This window comes from Oryctolagus cuniculus, chromosome 7, assembly GCF_051225735.1.
Source record: "Oryctolagus cuniculus isolate XC-2025 breed Fujian yellow rabbit chromosome 7, ASM5122573v1, whole genome shotgun sequence".
In the NCBI taxonomy this organism is placed as follows: Eukaryota; Metazoa; Chordata; class Mammalia; order Lagomorpha; family Leporidae; genus Oryctolagus; species Oryctolagus cuniculus.
Genome location: NC_142873.1, coordinates 147,741,242 through 147,759,293, shown reverse-complemented (window position 1 = coordinate 147,759,293; position 18,052 = coordinate 147,741,242). Strand labels below are relative to the sequence as shown.

Sequence of the window (18,052 nt, the reverse complement as noted above, 5' to 3'; positions counted from 1 at the left end):
CAAAAAAACAGTTGAATGTCACAATTCACAGGGTTCGATCTAACATCATGTGTCTACACGTATGATTTCAAATGAAGCCAGTATAACATTAACTGTACTAGGAGGAAGCAGCCAAGTCCTCTGAACTAGAAAGCTGCATTTGAACACGGAGACGCTTGGAGGCAGCCTCCGTCGCGGGGCTCTGCTTGCTCAGGGGTCGCACGGAGAGAAGCGGAAAGAGCAGCAGCTGCTGTGAACAAGCCTAGGAGTGGCCGAACTCCCCGTCCCGTGCTCTCAGAACCGCGCCAGAGGCGGGTGCCGGGCTTAGTGGGTTAAGCCGCCGGCAGCGGTGCTGGCATCCCATAGTGGACACCAGTTCCAGTCCCCGCTGCTCCACTTCCGATCCAGCTCCCTGCTAATGTACCTGGGAAAGCAGCAGAAGATGGCTCATGTGTTTGGACCCCTGTCACCCTCGGGGAGACCAGGAGAGAGTTCCAGGCTCCTGGCTGCCGCATGGCCCAGCCCTGGTGTTGCAGCCAACCAGCGGATGGAGGATCTTTCTGTCTCATTGTCTCTCTCTTTCACTGTCACTCTGCCTTTCAAATAAATAATCTTCAAATAATCAAACAAAAAACTGTGCGAGAATACTTTGTGAGTGCACCTAAGATGAGTGAGGTCTCGGCCTGCACAGTCAACAGTGTGAATGCAGTTTTCATCCTGGACTGCTGGGGTGTTCCAATTGTGGGGAGTGTGTGAGCCTATTTGTGGGTGGCACCTGGGTCCCACTCAGCTCGCCTCCTGTTCCCTGGGTGTCCCCATCCCCACCCCAGGAGAGCTGGAGTGCAGGCACTTCTGGAACGCCCACGGGTGGAGGGCCCCGCCCGTGGAGCAGCACGCAGGGCGCTGGGAGCCGCTGGCGCCCCTTACCGGTGAGCTGAAGATCTCTTTCTCGTTGAAGATGAGGTGCAGCTGGGCGGCCGGTGATAACTTCTCCACCTCCAGCCACAGCCGCACCTCTCCCTTCTCCAGGATGTCCACGTTCCAGCCCGAGATCAGTTTGATCACTGGGAGGAGCCAAAGGGAAGGGGTGTGGGCGGGGCATGCTCGACTCCACCCCCCCTCCCCAGCAGCGCCACCCCAGGGTGCACCACCAAGCAGGCGAGGGGCTGAGAGAGGCTGAGGAGGCACGGGCTGGGGTCGGTTAAGTTTCTCCTTTCCAAGGGCTCAGGGGCCCTGGTTCTAAACCTGACTGGCCGGGGTGCACCCTCAGAGACTCTGATGTGTCTGGGGGCATGGGGGCGTCTTTCCTGTGCAGCCAGATTTGGAACCCCTGCTTCAGAAGGTGCCCACTACCCCGGGCAATTCGGGGGAGCACAGGTTTGTTTAGCTTTTCCAAGCCCAGGTGCTCAGAGCCATAAAAATGATTACATGGAGGAGCCGGCTAGATCCGCACCCCGCCGCCCCGCGCCCCCCGCTGGCTCCCCATGACTGCCCGTTCATTGCCAGCACGCCCTGGTCTCTGCCCGCTCCCACTCCCACCTCTGCTTACCAGGGTTCCTGATCTCGTGGCTCAGCTTCTTTAGCCTGTTCAGCTCTGGGACGGGGAGGGGCAAGGAGGAAAGCAGACAGAATGAAATCTGCAGGCACAGGGGCTGATGACAGCACTGTCCCGGGACCCCGCGGGGGCTGGCGGTCACCAGGGTCACTTACTGATGACACCAGGGGCTGATGATGGATGGGGATGGATCCTGGGGCCACAGCCCCTCCCACCCACCCCCCCTCAGACTGTAGTTCTCTCTGTCCTTCAAAGCCTGGCTCCCACACCCCCCCCTGGAGGAACAGCCATCCTGTGCCAGGCTCATGCTCAGTGCTGTCAGCTGCTGTGGGCGGGGCGTTACTCTCCCGCCAGCCCCTGATGCCCGAGCCCCCTGTCAGCCCTCTGTACCTGCTGTCCTAGCGCCTGCACGCAAGGACTCAGTCCCACAGCCCGGAGCCCCCGCTGATGCCCCATCTACCGACTGTTTCTTTGTATCAGGTTTCTCTCTCCTGCTAAGCTGAGCTTGTCCAGTGCCCGCACACAGTAGGTGCTGAATAAGTAGGCACTGCCTGGATAAACCGCCAGGGGCAGAGCCCATACTGCATTTCCCCTTGCAAGCCCTGGAGGCTGGGCTCTCAGCGAGCACCACAGAGCCCCACAAAAACCCACCACTTTGGTGGAGGGCTGTGGTTTGCACAGAATCGTCTCGACGTATCTGCACAGAAGCAGTGTTTCAGCTGGGTGGTCAACCAGGCATTATAACTCCCCTGCAGGTGAGGGCACAGGGCCCAGAGCAGTGACGCGGCTTGCCCACAGCCCAGCGGGACCTGGAACTGGATGGCATCTCTCTGGTTTGTGCATCTTAAAAAGATCAACGGGCCTGACATGCCACAAACAGGATGACAATAGGCCAGGGCCGTGCCAGTTGCTATGGACACGGCAGCCTCATCCGTCAACAGCCCTGGTTTCAGTTCCGTTGAAACCACCAAATGTGGATGGTCTTAGACGTGGCATCCGTTCTCTGGTTAGCCACAGTCCCCACTGCTCCCTACTGCATCCTCATCTCTCAGACCAACCCCTGTCTGCAAAGTATCGTCCTCGTGCACTGTGGGTTTTCTTAGGCTGCTGAAGGAAGCAAACGCATCCCGATAACTTTGCCTTTGTCAAATGTGGGTAAACCAGAGAGACAGGAGGAATGTGAACTCTGCCAGCCAGGGTCGGCTGCCAGCCGAGCCCCCTGATAGAACTCGCAGGGTCTGGGCTGGTACCTGGCAGATGACAGGTGCTAACAGGTGGGTACTGAGCGACTGGCAGAATGAACGGAAGCCTGGGTGAGGGCTGGCGGCTGCAGAAGTCGCTGTGCACTCAGCTTGCAGCCTCCTGCTGCTCTGGGGGTGACTGTGTTGGGGCTGCTTGTCGGGGGTCTGTCTCTGGGGACACCGAGGGGCGAGGGGTGTTACCTTCCTCGGTCAGCGTGTGGCTCGCAGAGATGTCTTCGTCAGCATCGGTGACCACCACCGAGTAGGTGCCCAGGTCCTCGAGACCCGGTTCCTTCAGGATGATCTTGGACCTGGCAGAGGGGAGAGAGCAGAGGCTCTGGGCCGGGCTCCTTGGCCCTGTGCGTTGGGAGCCTGGGAGGGGAGATTCCCATTCAACTCTGGTAGCTCTGGGCCTCATTCCAGATCTCGGCCAAGCCAGGAAGCGGGCAGGGCAGGGGGAGGTGTGTCTTGGGATCTCCTAGGACCTGGCACCTGCCACGGCCCCACGAGCCAGGCCTTCTGGCACAGAGGCTGCTTGCTGGCTGCCTTACCCCACCTTCTGGCAGGGCTCAAAGTGTTGGCTTTGTCCCTGGGAGACAAAGCTGAGGGCAGGAGCTGTGGGGGCAGGAGTGAGACACGGAGGCATTTGATAGTGGCCCAACCCCCTACAAGGAAGCTGCAATGGCTCAAACAACAGGTGGCTCCAGAATTCTCAGAATTTGGACTTGAAAGTGGTGAGTTGAGGGGCTGGGTTGTGCCGCAGACACACCAGTGTGAGTCTCAAGTCCTGGCTGTTCCACTTCTGACTTGGCTCCTCCTAATGCACCCGGGAACCAGTGGATGATGGCCCGGGTGCCTGGGCCCCTGTACCCACGTGGGAGACCCAGAAGGAGTTCTAGGCTCCTGGTTTTGCCCTGGCCCAGCTTTGGCTGTTGGGGCCTTTTGCAGAGGGAACCAGCAGAAGGAAGATGGATCTCTCCCTGCTTCAAATAAATAATAATAATAATAAAAACGCCAAAGCCATGAGTTGATGGTAAGAGGAGGGTGGAAGCTCACTCCAGCCCCAGAGTTTGAAGGCGGGGCCTTTGGGAGGAGGTTGGATTGGACCTGGATCCTGACAGAGTGCCGGTGGCTTTACAGGAGGGAGAGCCAGGCACAGGTGCTCCCTCTTGCCACGTGCCACTCTGGGCCGCCACGGTACTGTGCCAGCAAGAATGCCGTTGCCAGACAGGGACCTAGCCCTGGCCTGAGAGGCTCTGGGACTGTGAGCTGCAGTCAGCCCCTCCCCCCCAAGCAGTGGCTCTCAGGAATCTTGTGATCATGAAGCTGGGCCCAGGTCTGGTCCCTCCCGGGAGACCGAGGCAGAGCACCTGCGGCTCTTTACAAAACAATCTCCAAAAAGCCAAACGCCCCCGCTGAGCCCCTTAACTGCCCTGGCCCCCCTACTCCGTAAGGCCACAGTCTGCACCCCGGGGGCCAGCCCACTCCCCTCCCCGCACACAGAAGTGGGTCCCGCCCTCCACACAGCGACAGCTTTGGCCTCTCCTCCCTTCACTTACTTGTTAACTCCGTCCTCGACCTTGACCCTCTGGGGGTCCGGAGGACCCTTGTAGTCTTTGGACCACTGAAACTCCGAGGAGTCGGGGGCCTCAGGGGCTTCGAAAGCCAAGTAGATAAAGCCCTCTTCGTCCACGCCGACCTCGATCTCCCGGGCATCTGGGAGTGAGACCGAGGGAGGGCACTGGGCATTGGTAAATAACAAACCAAGCCAAGCCCCTCCCCCCTGCACGTTTCTAAAGTGGGGTTGACCATCCCTCCGTGAAGGGCTTGGTGGGGGCCGGGGCAGGGTGGGGGCCAAGCACAGCACCTGGCTTGTAGCGGGAGGGGGCCAGCGGGGGCTGCCAGACAGGCCAGCCCAGGGTGCCACCTGGGCCCTGCTTTAGACAGCTGTGTGGTTTCTAAGTGCCGCAGGGCGGGAGCTACCATCGAGGCACAGGGAGCAGCTGTGTTCCTATCTTGGGATCTACCAAGTAACTGGAGAGGGAGAGGCAGGGCCCGAGGGAGGGAGAGGCCGGGGTGGGCAGAAGGGCCTCTGGTCCCCCAGCTCCCCGCGGGCCCAGCCTGGCTGGGAGCACCGGCTCCCTCTGGCCACGCTACCTGGCTTCTCCTCCAGGAGCACGGGGTCGGTGGGCATCGACGGCTGCCCCAGACCCGCTGAATTGATGGCCTGCACCTGGAACACGTAACTCTTTCCTTGCTGCAAGTCAGACACCTGGGGGAGGGGGAGAGGACAGTGAGCTTTGAGGAGGCGAAGACCTCTCGCTGTGGGACCCTGAGGGCGCTTGGGGCGAGGAGCAGGCCTCTCCTGAGTTCCAGTGTTCGGTGGTCCACTCGCGGCCCGGGAACTCCATCCACTGGAAGATCAACTCATCCACCTCCCCGCAGGCAGACCCTCTCCCTCCCGGCCACCCTCAACCCTCCCTCGATACCATCGCCCCACACTGACGCTGACGGAGAGGCTGGGGGCCTCTCTGACGTCCTCCTCTGGAGCCCTCCCCACCCAGCAACCAAGTCCCAGCGGTTTCACTTCCCTACCACTCCCGCACACGGCCCTCCCCTCCGCGTCCCAGTCCCCGCCCCTCACCTGGATTCGTCCAGAAGCTTCCTAAATAGCATCTTGCCTCTGCACCCTCCCTCTGCTTCCCTCTTCCAAGCTGACTGTGCTTAAATCTTTCCATAGCCTTCAGGGTCAAGTCCAGTGTCAACTTCCCATCCTCTTTCTCCTCTGCTGTTCCCCTCCTCCACCTCCTGGCTCCCTCAGGGTCCCCAGGCCCATCAGTTCACACCTCCTCCTCCCTGGGACACAGTCTCACCACCTCAAGCTTGTTCTGCTCAGGCATCTGCAGGGTTCTAGACAGAGGCTCGGACCTTCCCGCTCAAGCCCCTAGAATTCCATGCGTGCCCTCAATCACAGCACAGTGTTGTCATTGCCTGCTGCCCACTGATTTCAGCTGCTTGTGCCCGGGTTCCGGGCCTGAGCTGCGCTAACGAGGGGGGGGGGTGTCAGGGGGTCTTTAGCAAGTGACTGAGTCAAGGAAGACAGCCAACCATCCCGACACAGCAACCAGTGCCAAATCACCCAGGGGCCCCGCCCGGCCTGGGCCAGCCTGGGTGTTCGGGGAGCAGGGGGCGGACCACCCATCGCCAGGCCTCCCCCCAACCCCAGCCACTGCGGGAGGGGGGGCTGCAGGACCTCGGGGGATTCCACTGGCCAAGGCGTGTCTGCTCTGATTCTGAAGTGGCCTTAATTTCATTTTACAAAATCAAGGTATTTCACTTTGTTTCTGATGAGTCAAGAGGTGTTTGCTGTTGGGGGAACTTTAAAGAAGAATGCACACAGAAGATGGGGCACAGTGGCTGCGACTCTGCTGGGCTCCAGGCCTGGCTCTGCTCCTGGTCCCAGCTGCCTGCTAATGAGCACCCTAGGAGCAGCAGGTGATGGCTCAAGTCCCTGGGTCCCTAATACCCATGGGGGAGACCCAGATGGAGTTCTTGGCTCCAGCCTGGCCCAGCCCTGGCTGTCGCAGCCATCTGGAGACTGAACCAGCAGGTGGAGGATCGCTCTCTGTTTTGCTGTCTCTTTGCTTTTCAAATAAATAAATAAATCATTATTTTTTATAAAAAGGAAAGAGTAAAGTCTCCTGGCAATCCCAGAATGGACTCTTAAATGCACATAAACCCCATAGAAACATGACATGTGCTGGATTCCACTTGTTGGTATCAGAGTTACAAAGAGAGAAGAAGAGAGATCTTCCATCCTCTGGTTCACTCCCCGGATGGCCAAATCGGCTGCCTCGTTATTTCTACAACACAGTTCCTGGGCTGAGTATGTGCACGTGCAAACGCTGACCTACCTGGCTGGCTGTCACATGAGTTTTTAGGGGCATCTGCCTTGCACGGAGCTGGGAAGGCCACCAGTTAGCCTGACTTGCTACCAATTCACTGTGTGACCCTGGGTAAGTGACTCTGCCTCTCTGGTCCTCTGTGCCATCATGGAGGATGTGGTCATGAGGTCATTCCAGCTTTGCTGTTCTGTGGTTCTGCCATGTCCAGTGGAGGGAAGGCCCAGGGCCGGACAGCAGATGACGGGGCAGGACTCACCCTCAGGTGGGTACTGGGGACAGGGCCTGGGGTGGCCATCTTCCACTGCTCAGAGCCGTCTTCCTGGAAGCTGACTTGGTAGCCTGTGACCGGTCCAGCTCCCGTGTACAGCGGGGGCTCCCACTGCAGCATCAGGGAGGTGGCCCGCACCTCGGACACCCGCACATCATATGGCGGCCCTGTGGGGGATGAGAGAGGGGGCAGAGATGTGAGGGGTGGCCGGACGGACGGGCAAGGCGCTGGGCAATCAACGTGCCGGCCACAGCCAGGCCTGGGTAGGGTGGCTCCATGCTCAGCCCTGGGCCTGGAAGAGGTCACCTCTTCAATATGTGCCCTGATCACCTCCTCCTGGAAGCCTCCTTGCCCTTCCCCCACCCCGTCCCAGGAGGCATTAAAGGGCCCAGGGTGTGGCCTCTGGAGTCCGAGCACCAAGGACCCTGACCAGCTCCAGCCTCTCCTATGGGGACTCTCTTGTCTTCTCATCTACAAGACGGGGACAATGAAAGTTCTTACGAGACAATGCTATTGTGAGCATGAAGGAGAGACTGTACAGCCAGTGGTATACAGTAAGTGCTCAATAAACATTACCTCTCATCTAAAGTGTCACACACTGTAATCGCCAGCCGCTTGGATCAAGGTTTCGTGTAAATGCCAGAACTGAGCTGAACGAGGGGGGGGGTGGGGGGGAAGGTTGTGACTGTCCCCACCAGGGGGCAGGGCGGGGCTCGTGTGTGAGCTGATGGGCGGGGGGGGGGGGGACAGTGCGCTGTGCAGGGGGACCAACCGTCCTGGGTGTCCAGGATTGAGGGGTTCCTAGCAGCCAACTAGGATGGTCCCAGAGAAACTGTGACACGTTGGTCACCTTAGCAGTGTGCCTTTGGGGTCAGAATCACAGGGTGGATGGGGTTGAGTGGGGAGCAGTTTGTGCCAGGGGTGCAGGACCTGCTGCCGGCCCAGGAGTCCTTGGAACAGAGTTCAGAGCCTGCCTGGGACTGGGAACACAGGGTCAGTGTGTGCAAGGGCCAGGGGCACAGAGCAGGTGCGAACACACGGAGAGCACGCTCCTCTCCCGGGCTCTGTCGTGAGGGGGCGGACGGGGCTGGACTTCGGGCCTGCAGGCCCCTCACCTGGCTGGGGCATCGTCCACTCTTTGCACTCAAACAGGCTGCTGGGTGCCGACAGGTCACCAACGCCTGCCCAGTTGACCGCCCGGGCCCGGAACTCATAGAAGTGGCCCTCGTGGAGGTCACTGACCTTGAAGGACACAAGCACAAGCCGTGAAGACGGAAGCTGGGGCTGCCGCGGGGGCAGGGGCCCAGAGCAGGAGCTGCGGGGGAGCTCTAACCAGGCCTGTCCCAGTGCCTGCTGCCTTCCAACATTAGCTGGGCGATGGAGGTGGGAGCCTGACGCCCCCAGCAGCCAGCAGCGGCCCTCGGCTGCCCCCTGCACAAGCGTGGTGGCGGCGGCGCAGTCTCACCTTGCACACGCGGCTGGGGACGGGCTGCTGGTTGACCGGGTGCCAGTCCAGCTCCTCCGAGTCGTGCTGGTCCAGGAAGTAGCCCAGGATCTTGCCGCCTCCACGACGCTTAGGGGGTTTCCACCCGATGACCATCTCGTTCTTCCCGCAGCTCAGGAGGGCGAAGTCGTATGGGGCAGATGGGGTGGCTACGGGGAGGAAGGAGGTGAGGCCGCTGCTCCCTAGGGGTGGCTGGCTTGGGCGCTGGGGCCTGTGGGAATCAAGACCCTGCCCTGGTGCCCCACCCCCAGCTCCAGGGGGTTCTCCCTGAGCACCTTTCCCCTGGAGGGCACCTGGGCTGCCCCCCCTCCCCAGCTGCCGGGGTCTCCTCCCACAGTTTCTCCCTCCCCAGAGGCAAGGGGGTCCGGGCCAGCTGCAGGGTCCATAGAGGGCGGATTACCCACTGCTCCCTGGGTTTGGTCCTCCAAGCAGCGTTTCTGAGCCCGAGTCCCCTGAGCTGCCCAGGGCCGCCCCCGCGGCCTGCACGCCGCGCTGCACTGCGACTTACCCAGAGCCTGCTTGACCCTGATGGGTTCCGTGACGGCCGAGCTCTCGCCCACCCCGGCCTCGCTGACGGACCTGATGCAGAACTCGTACTCCCTCCCGGTCCTCAGCCCGGGAACCGAGAACCTGGCCGAGGAACGCACAGCCCTCAGGGGTGCCTAGCAGCCTGGAGACATTCCCGAGCCGTCTAGAACGGCCTGCTAGGACACGCTGTCACCAGCGCGGAGGGGTCTGAGGCTTCCGGGCCCTGCTGACCTAGAATTAGTGCCGGACCCCACACTCGGCCTGAAGTGGAGCCGGAAGGATGCTGCCGTTGGGGTTTCGGAGGCCGCCCGCCCCTGCAGAGCCTGCTGCGGCAACGCAGCTCCCCAGGGAAGGACGCCCACTGACAGAACAACGGCCAGCCCGGGACCCAGAGCTCCACAGCACAGCTCCTGGGCTTTGGGCCATCCTTGATGAAGAAGGAGGGGTGGGGCCGGCGCTGTGATACAGCAGGTTAAGGCCCTGGCCTGCAGCGCCAGCATCCCACATGGGCACCTGTTCGAGTCCCCGCTGCTCCACTTCCAATCCAGCTCCCTGCTATGGCCTGGGAGAGCAGTAGAAGATGGCCCAAGTCCTAGAGCCCCTGTACCCACATGGGAGACCCAGAAGAAGCTCCTGGCTCCTAGTTTCAGCTCAGCTCAGCTCCAGCCATTGCAGCCATCTGGGGAGTAAACCAGTGGATGGAAGACCTCTTTCTCCCTGTCTCTACCTCTCTCTATAACTGCCTTTCAAATAAATAAAATAAATCTTAAAAAAAAAGTTGCTGTGATTGTCTGCATCAGTGCTGGGATGAAAAGCACAGAGACCTTTCAAAGACCCCCCAAAGGGAGTCGCCACTCAGAGACGCACACGGGGCCCTCTGGCTTAGAGGGGACATGCTTCCCTGGGCTGGCACTGTGGTGTGGCAGGTGCAGCTGCCGCCCATGACGCTGGTCACCTGTGTCAGAGCGCCTGGCTGCCCTGCTTCCAATCCAACTTCCTGCTAATGCGTCTGGGAGGGCAGTGGAGGATGGTACAGGTGCTTGGGCCTCTGCCACCCACATGGGCGACCTAGGTGGAGTTCCCAACTCCTGGTTTTGCCCTGCCTCAGCAGGTGCTGATGGTGACAGAGCCGCAATCCCCCTGCCTAGCAACACACTTCCAAAAAGAGGATGGTGCCTTAGGAGGGAGGGAACACCTGGACAGGTGAGGCTGGAGGTGACTCCCCAGGCAGACCCTGTGGACAGGAGATGGAAGTGCGACACTGGAGACAGTGGCTCCTGGCTATCCAACTCTCACCCTGCATGCGTGTGCGGCTACACCCCCACGAGGGCACGGCTCTCACCCTGGCTGGGAGATGGGTGCGAGGTCTTGCACACTGGGCTGTGGGAGGGGCCTGTGCAGGTCAGACTGTTCCTGTTACAGGTAGGGAAGGGGCATGCCCAGAGCTCACAGCCAGCTGGGGACACAGCTTTGTCCCTCCGTTCATTCATTCTAGCAGCCAGACATCGTGTGAGTCGCTCCTGTGCACCGGGCTCCCGGCTGCACACCAGAATGCAGTCTAGATGAGCTCCCCCTGGGCCCTCAGCCCCGGCTCTGACTCCTGGGCAGCAGGGTTCAGCCTCCACGACCCCTGGAGTAGACGACATGCTCACGTGTGATGAGCTCTCTGCACTCGCCAGAGGAGCCTGCTGCCCTGGTGGGTGACCCGTGTCCCTGCCGCGCCAAGTTCACATTCACAGTGACCCCCCCCCCCCCCATCACATGGGCATTCAAGTGAAGGGGAGAGGAGGTCGTACTCTAGGGATAACCTTGACTCTGAGCTAATCTGTTAAGAATCTGATTGTTCAACACGGTGACTTCATCTGTTAGGGCAACAAGCTACACCTTGAAGCTGCCTGTAGGTGCCTAAGACCTGAGGGACACAGGACAGTTCCTTTTCCTGGGTGAGATGACCTTGGAGCTCATGACCTAGAGCCAGGTGTGCTGAGGGCCTGGTCTGTCTTCCCGTGGAAAGGCGGGGGGGCATCACCCCTGAGCCCCTCTCTACGTAGCCCTCCGTGGTGAGAGGGGGCAGGGCCCAGCAGTTTGAGCCTCACCTGCCTGCAAGGGTAAAGGTCTCTGAGGGCTGCTGATGGAGGAGGGAGCCTCTGAGTGTGTTGGGAGTTGGAAGGTCAAGGATGGGTTCATGGAGGAGGAGACTGAGGCCCAGAGGGGGCACGTTCTCCCCGTGGGGCACCAGGAGGCTCTGGGTGGGGTGGGTGTGGAGCCTGACCCAGGCCTCCCTGACTGCCTGCCCCCACCCACCCCTCTGGCTCTGAAGCTCCTGGAGGGGCCCAGCCACAGTCACCTCTGTCCCCGGAGTCCTGCCCGCGGTGTTCGTTGAAAAAGAGCGGGTCAGAGTTCACACCCCAGCTCGTCCCCTGGCGCAGGGAGCCTGGGCAGTTACTGCAGCTCCCCGAGCCTCGTGCCTGTGCGTGGAGCTCGGTCAGGAAGGGCGGTCCTGCACGCACACGAGCACCGTGAGAACCAGGTGACCGACTGGTGAGGGAGCTGGGAGCAGTGCGCGGCCCCTGGTGGGGGGCAGATCCGGGGAAGCTGGGGGCTGTGTTCTCCTTCCAGGCGGTCCGGGCGCCGCAGGGGGGCTGGGCCCGACCCACCTGCTGCCCTGGATGGGCTTGTTGTTGACGGTCTGCCACTCCGTCGACCCCACCTCCCGGGAGTAGATGTAGTAGCCCAGGAGCTCGGGGCCAGCGTCCACGGGCTCCCAGGTCAGGGAGATGGAAGTCTGCGTGTCTCGGAAAGCTTGAACTTGAGCTGGGGGAGGGAGCGTCGCTGAAAAACAGAGAGGTGGGCTGAGTGAGGATGCTGAGCGCCTGGCTCTGACAGGCGGGGGCGGGGGCAGCGGGGAGCCCCAACCCTGTGGCGGTCAGCGGGGGTGGGGTGGGGGCGAGATTTGGGCTGGGGTTTCTCTCTGCTCTGCCCTGGGAGCAACTCTGCTTCCCCCTAAAGCTCCGAGGCCGGTGGTCACTCATCTTCACACGATTGCGATTTGGCTCCAGAATCACACAGGAGTTACACTCCAAAGTCATAAGGGAATGGTGCCGAGAGGGTGCAAACTGAATCCCACGTGGTGTTTGGGGTGGGCCTCGTGGGAGCCCTCGGGCCATTGAGGGGTGTGCCCTTGGAAGGTGGGGCTCCCGAGAGTCTTGGAAGCCTGGGCCCTGCCACTCTGTCTGTCCCTGGTTTGCCACGTGATCTTGTCTCTGAACGTGCTCTGCCATCCTCTCTGGAGCCGTGGCCAATGCCTGTGTAAGTTAACTTCCCCGGGTATTTCACTGTAGTCACAAAAATATGGCTAATAACCCCCCTGTCCCTGAGGTCACCAAGTCTGGCAGATTTCCTCTTCTGTCTTAAGAAAACTTGGTTCCCCTCCCTCAAAACCTTCTGTATCGACTCTCATGGCTCCCCGAGAGCAAGCGCCCTGAGTGGGGGCTGCCATGACTTGTTAAATGGTTGGATCAGAGAGTGGGCGGGCTGATGGCTGGCTGGCAGGTGCACGAGCTTCCTGGTGCTTGCGTCAGTCTGGGCTCCCCGCATATCTGCTGGTGGCTCCCCATTATCTGCTGCCCCCAGTGCAGGCTCCTTCAGCCTTCCGCTCCTTGACCTGCTCCACGTCTCTCCTCCTCCCTTGTCTCTGAGGGCCCTGCCCAACTCAGGCCTTTGTCCCTGACCCCTCGGCAGCCTCCGCCCGCAGCCCGGCCTTCTCAACTTCCCAACTTTCCCCGAACACCTCTCCTTGTGTTCTGGAGGTGCCTCAGAGTGGACAGGGACAGGGTGAACTTGAAACCACGCCCCTGGTCAGTGCCTTGGATACAGATGTGAGAGGCCATCTGGTCTCCCTCCCTCAGCTTCAAGTTCCCTTGCCCTGCTTTTTTTTTTTTTTTTTAAGATTTATTTATCTATTTGAAAGGCAGAGTTACAGAGAGAGAGGAGAGACAGAGAGACGAGAGAGAGATCTTCCATCTGCTGGTTTACTCTCCAAATGGCCACAATGGCGAGGGCTGTGCCAGGCCAAAGCCAGGAGCCAAGAGTTTCTTCCTGGTCTCCTACATGGGTCCAGGGGTCCAGGGACTTGGGCCATCCTCTGCTGCTTTCCCATGTGCACCAGTGGGGCGCTGGATTGAAAGTGGAGAAGCTGGGACTTGAACCGGTGCTCATATGGGATGCTGGCGCGGCAGTCCATGGCTTCATCTACTGCAGGCCCCTTGCCCTGCTTTTATGATTGCAAATCACCCTCTTCCTAAACTAAAAACTTCCCACAACACGGGATTGAGGGAGTGGCACGGCAGGCGCTACAGGGGCCCTGTATACAAGACTCATGAGCTCATCTATCTCCCCAATGGATGACATCTTGATGTTGGCCTTGTCTCGAGGGATTCCTTTTCCAGGAATCCCAGGCCCCAAGCAAAAAGTAAATTCCACCTGCACGTAGCCCCCACACAGACAGAAGGTCACTTTACCACCACTGAAATTCCCTACCAGACACAAGACTGGGGGCCAGCCTTGTGGCATAACGAATCAAGCCACCACCTGTGATGCCAGTATCTCATATGGCTCCAGTCCTGGCTGCTCCACTTCTGATCCAGCTCCCTGAAAATGTGCCTGGGAAAGCAGCAGAAGATGGCCAAAGTGGGCCACTATACCCACATGGGAGACCAGGATGAAGATCCAGGCTCCTTCGGCCTGGCCCAGCTCTGGCCCAGCTCTGGTTGTTGCAACCATTTGAAGAGTGAACCTGCTAGATGGAAGATCTCTCTGTCTCTCTCTTTCTTTCTTTTCTTTTTATAACATATCTTTTTTTTTTTTTTTGACAGGCAGAGTGGACAGTGAGAGCCTAGCCACAGCAGAGAGCTGGCCTGGAAGAGGGGCAAGCGGGACAGAATCTGGCGCCCCGACCAGGACTAGAACCCGGTGTGCCAGCGCCGCAAGGCAGAGGATTAGCCTAGTGAGCCGCGGCGCCGGCCTGGGCTGTTCTATAGCAAACTCAGCGTCTATCCGAAGTCACTGAGGGCCGACCCTGAGCCGGCACTGCACTGGCCTAGTGCCTGCGCTGAGAAACAGATTTCAGGTTCTGGCCTCAGGAAGGGCCTGCGGGTGACATCAGTGCTGGGACGGAGGGGAGAGGCCGCGGTGCCCCAGGGTGAGGGCAGAGGCTGGCAGGAGGCCCCCAGGGACCCCACATGTCTCTGGGACCCGCCACTACCCCAGGGCAAGAACCTGAGCTCAGGGGGCCCTAGTGTGGAGTAGTCCTCAGGCACTACACTCGGCATTTCCAGGAGGACTTCGTGACCTGGAGAAAGGGTTGTGCTATCCCGTGGCCTTCTCCCTGCATGGCGTCTGCCTGTGTTTCGGAAAGGTGCGCTGACCCACGCGCAGTTAAAGGGCCATTGTCCAAAGTGCCTTGTCCGTCTGGGAAAAGCATCCGTGCACCTGTGAACCTCCTGCCCAGAGAAACGTGGTTTCCAGGGCTTCCAACGTTACAGGCCCAAGGTCCTGTTTGCCTCCAGTGAGAGGGTGGGAGAGGGTGGAGAGGGACACAGGCACGGCTCGTGCCCAGCGGCCTGGGCCCCACACCCCAAATGCTGACGGCCCGGCCGCAGCCCGCAGTACCTGGCTGGCCCCTCAAGGCGATGGGCTCGCTGGGCTCCGAGGGCTCGCTCACGCCATGCTGGTTCATGGCCCGCACGCGGAATACGTAGGACTTCCCCTTCTCCAGGTCTAGGAGGGCAAACCTTGGGGACTTCACGGGCGCCTCAGAGCTGATGGCCTCCCACATGCCGCTGCCTATGACCGACTGCGAGGAAGAGATGGGAACGGGCTGTGGGGAAGCGGTTTCCGGTTTCCGGGACCAGCTCTGTGCTGGAAAACCCCCACACTGCTCTCAGAGCCTCGTCCCCGGTCCAGGCTGCCCATCCCCCCAACCCCGCCGCCTTGACGCCTCCACCCTGAGGCCTTCTGAGCATCTCCCGTCCAGCACACCCAGGCCCCGACTCTGGAACATTCTCCACTGCATGCTGCCTGTGTCATGGTAGCTGCAGCCATCTTTCCAATGACCTGGGCCTAACCCATGGAGGCGTCCTGGGCTCTTCCCCACTTTCCCTCGTGCCTTAAACACATTCCATTGACAAATGCAGCTGATTCCTCCTTCAGCGTCATGCAACCCTGACCCTGCCACCCTCCTGCTCCCCCTGCCCCTGACCTTGACCCAGGCCACCATCCTCTCTCCCAAGTTATCTGAGCAGCCTCTCCCCTGGGCTCCCGGCTTCTACCTCTGACCCCTCTGATCTTTCCTCTAATAGCGTCAGAGGGACTTTTCACAACACGGGTCACATCAGCGCCCCGTCTGCTCCCACCCCCCAGGCCCTCATCTCCCGCACAGCAAAGCTTTCCTTTGAATGGAGCCCGTAGACCTTTCTGGCCACGGTCCACTTTCTGCCTTGCTCACCCTCTACAGCCCTGGGCCTCGCTGCTGCTTCCTGATGGCCACCTTGGGGCCTTTGCACCTGCTGGTCTCTCTGCCCAAAAATCTTGTGCCTGGCTCCTCATTTCCTTCAGATCCCCTTAGCTCAAAACTCGCTTTCTGAGGCCCTCGCCAGCGTCCCCTCCCCACGAAGTAAGGGCTTCATCACCGGACCCCACAGCCTCACAGGAAGTTCCCATGTCGGAGAATGGGATCACCCGGGAGTGTGTAAAGAGGCCCATCTGGGTAACCAGAGCCTGCGCCCTCCTCGGGCTCTGTGCTGTGGGCTCTGGGACGCCTGTCTCAGCCTGGGGGAGGTCAGGGGCGAGGGCACCCTCGGGTGGGGAGGGGTGCGTCTGTGTAGCTGAGGGCGATCGCACATTGGCATGCCCGGTCTGAGTCCTGGCTCCACTCCTGAGTCCATGCCCCTGCTAATGTGCACCCTGGGAGGCAGGGTCGACGGCCCAAGTACTTGGGTCCCTGCTGCCCATCGTGGGAGACTCTGATGGAGCTCCCAGCTCTGGCCGGGGCTGGCTAGCCACTGTGGGCATCTATGGATGGGAGCGCTCTCTCTGTCTCATAAACAAACAGAAAAATGAATGAATAAACAAACAAATCAATAAAAGATGTCTCCCGAGGGAACACCTGGAGCTCTCATTTACCCACCATACTGGACAAGTGCACGGGAGCACTCTCTCTGCCTCTCGAATGAATGAATGAGTGCATACACACAGAAGAAATGGATGGATAATTCCCTCCCTGAGAAACACCTCCAGACCTGGGGCTGCTGGCCCTGGCCACGTGCTGGGTCTTATTCCACTCTCGAGACGGCTTCTCCCTCCCATGCCAGGGGAAGCCGGGGCTCAGAGAAGTCAGGGCTGGGGCTCAGGATCACACAGCAACAGCCAGGGGCTGCCTAGGTCTTAGCGCCGCCTCCTCCACACCATGGGTCCACCACACATGAGCTGCTCCTGTCCCCACTCTGTCCCCAGTGACAATGCCTTCCTGTGCCTGCTACGGGTCCGTGCCCATGGCTGGTGGCTGGGAGGCACCAGCTTAGCTTCCCTTCTGACGCGGCCCTGCAGGGAAGAGGAGCCTATGGCTGGGATCACCTGGCTCTTGACTGTGTATTTCCATGAACTGCCATTCCTCTCTGCTCTCAGCCTCCTGGGGACGGAGGCAATCGCAGAAGGCCACCTGGTCACTCCCCTGCCTCTGCGCTGGGCTCTCCCGGGCAGGGACCTGGCTTCTGCTCTCTGGAGGCTTCCCCCTGAGATGGGGGGAGCCAGCCAGGGTCTCAGCAGGCCCCTGTCCTTCCCCACACCCAGCTCCCAGTGTGCCTGTCCCAGCGCAGGCTGTCCTGGGCCTGGGCCCGTGGGGTCCCCCACCTTCTCCAGGAAGTACGTCAACGGGGCTTTGCCTCGGGGCCTCGGCTCGTCCCAGGCCAGAACCACGTAGGCGTCCCGGATCTCACTGGCGTGCACGTTGGTGGGCGATCCAGGGATGGTCACGGTGTCTGCAATTGGAAATCGTCGGGGGTGGAGCTGGGTGGGGCCTCAGAGATCCCTCATCTCAGCTCCTCATTCTGTAAAGGAGTCACCTGTGCCCCAGGGACTTGGTCCAGGTCACCCAGTGAGGCTGGGCAGAGCTGGTGCCGGAACCCAGGAACCCTAACGTCCCACCAGGACTCTTCTCCACAGCCCGGGAGCTGCATGACCCCCACCGCACGGGGGCACACGGGTGCTTCTGTGCTCTGCCAGTCTGCCCTGGGCTCTCCAGGACATGCAGGAGGCCGGCGCACTGTGGCAGTCTCGAGAGGGGCCTCATACCTTCAAAATCCTCTTCACTGATGGTGATCTTCTTCCCCAGGCCAAATGGGATCTCTAAGGAGGGAGAGTGGAGCCCGGGAGGGCGGGGTCACGGGAGGCCGGCTCGGGCCTGCCCTGCTGGGGGCTCTGAGTCCCGCCCCTGCCCAGGCCTGGCCTGTGGCCCTCGCTGCCCTGGGCCTCAGCCTTCTCTGGAGACCACAGTGGAGCCCCGTGGCCCTTAGGCCCTGAGCTTGGTCTCCTGGTGGGGACGGAGAGGGGGAGCTTGGAGTTGACACCAGGGGTCCCTGGAGCTGGGGGCAAACCCAAGTCAGGGGGTCCCAAGGGCTGAGCGGGCTGGGAGCCCACACTTCCTCTAGGGCTGGGGCTCCTGGAGGGAAGGGCTGCTCTCCTCCCAGAGATTACAGGTGTCTGAAGTAGCTGCTGTGGGCCTTCCTCAGATTAGCATCTCCTATGGACAGGTTTGGCTTCTTCCATCAGACTAGCTATAGCTTCCCTCCCAGGAGAGGAATTTCTGAGGGTAAGACTGCTTCCTCCATCAGATGCGGGGCTCCTGAGGGCTGGACTATGTCTCCTCCATCAGACTAGGGGTTCCTGAGGGCTGGATTATACCTCCTCCATCAGACTGGGGTTCCTGTAATACTTGAATAATAATTTGGGTGTGCCCCCACTGGCTTGTGTTTTAAAGTCTGAATCCCCAGGGTCTTACGGATTAAGAATGAGACT

The 18,052-nt window shown here is 60.4% G+C and overlaps 1 protein-coding gene across 1 annotated transcript in view; it reads right to left on the bottom strand.

The window, feature by feature from the left end:
- The window catches only part of MYOM3 (myomesin 3), a 46,911-nt gene that overhangs the window by 12,941 nt on the left and 15,918 nt on the right, over positions 1-18,052 (bottom strand). Inside the window, exons 13-25 of the mRNA XM_051856692.3 lie at positions 17,330-17,383; positions 16,889-17,016; positions 14,651-14,834; positions 11,638-11,812; positions 8,961-9,082; positions 8,414-8,601; positions 8,064-8,190; positions 6,937-7,115; positions 4,933-5,047; positions 4,335-4,491; positions 2,977-3,086; positions 1,529-1,573; positions 907-1,043 (exon numbers count right to left, since the gene is read on the bottom strand). Coding sequence (XP_051712652.3) covers positions 907-1,043; positions 1,529-1,573; positions 2,977-3,086; positions 4,335-4,491; positions 4,933-5,047; positions 6,937-7,115; positions 8,064-8,190; positions 8,414-8,601; positions 8,961-9,082; positions 11,638-11,812; positions 14,651-14,834; positions 16,889-17,016; positions 17,330-17,383 — 1,721 coding nt within the window. The remainder of the gene's footprint in view (positions 1-906; positions 1,044-1,528; positions 1,574-2,976; positions 3,087-4,334; positions 4,492-4,932; positions 5,048-6,936; positions 7,116-8,063; positions 8,191-8,413; positions 8,602-8,960; positions 9,083-11,637; positions 11,813-14,650; positions 14,835-16,888; positions 17,017-17,329; positions 17,384-18,052) is intronic.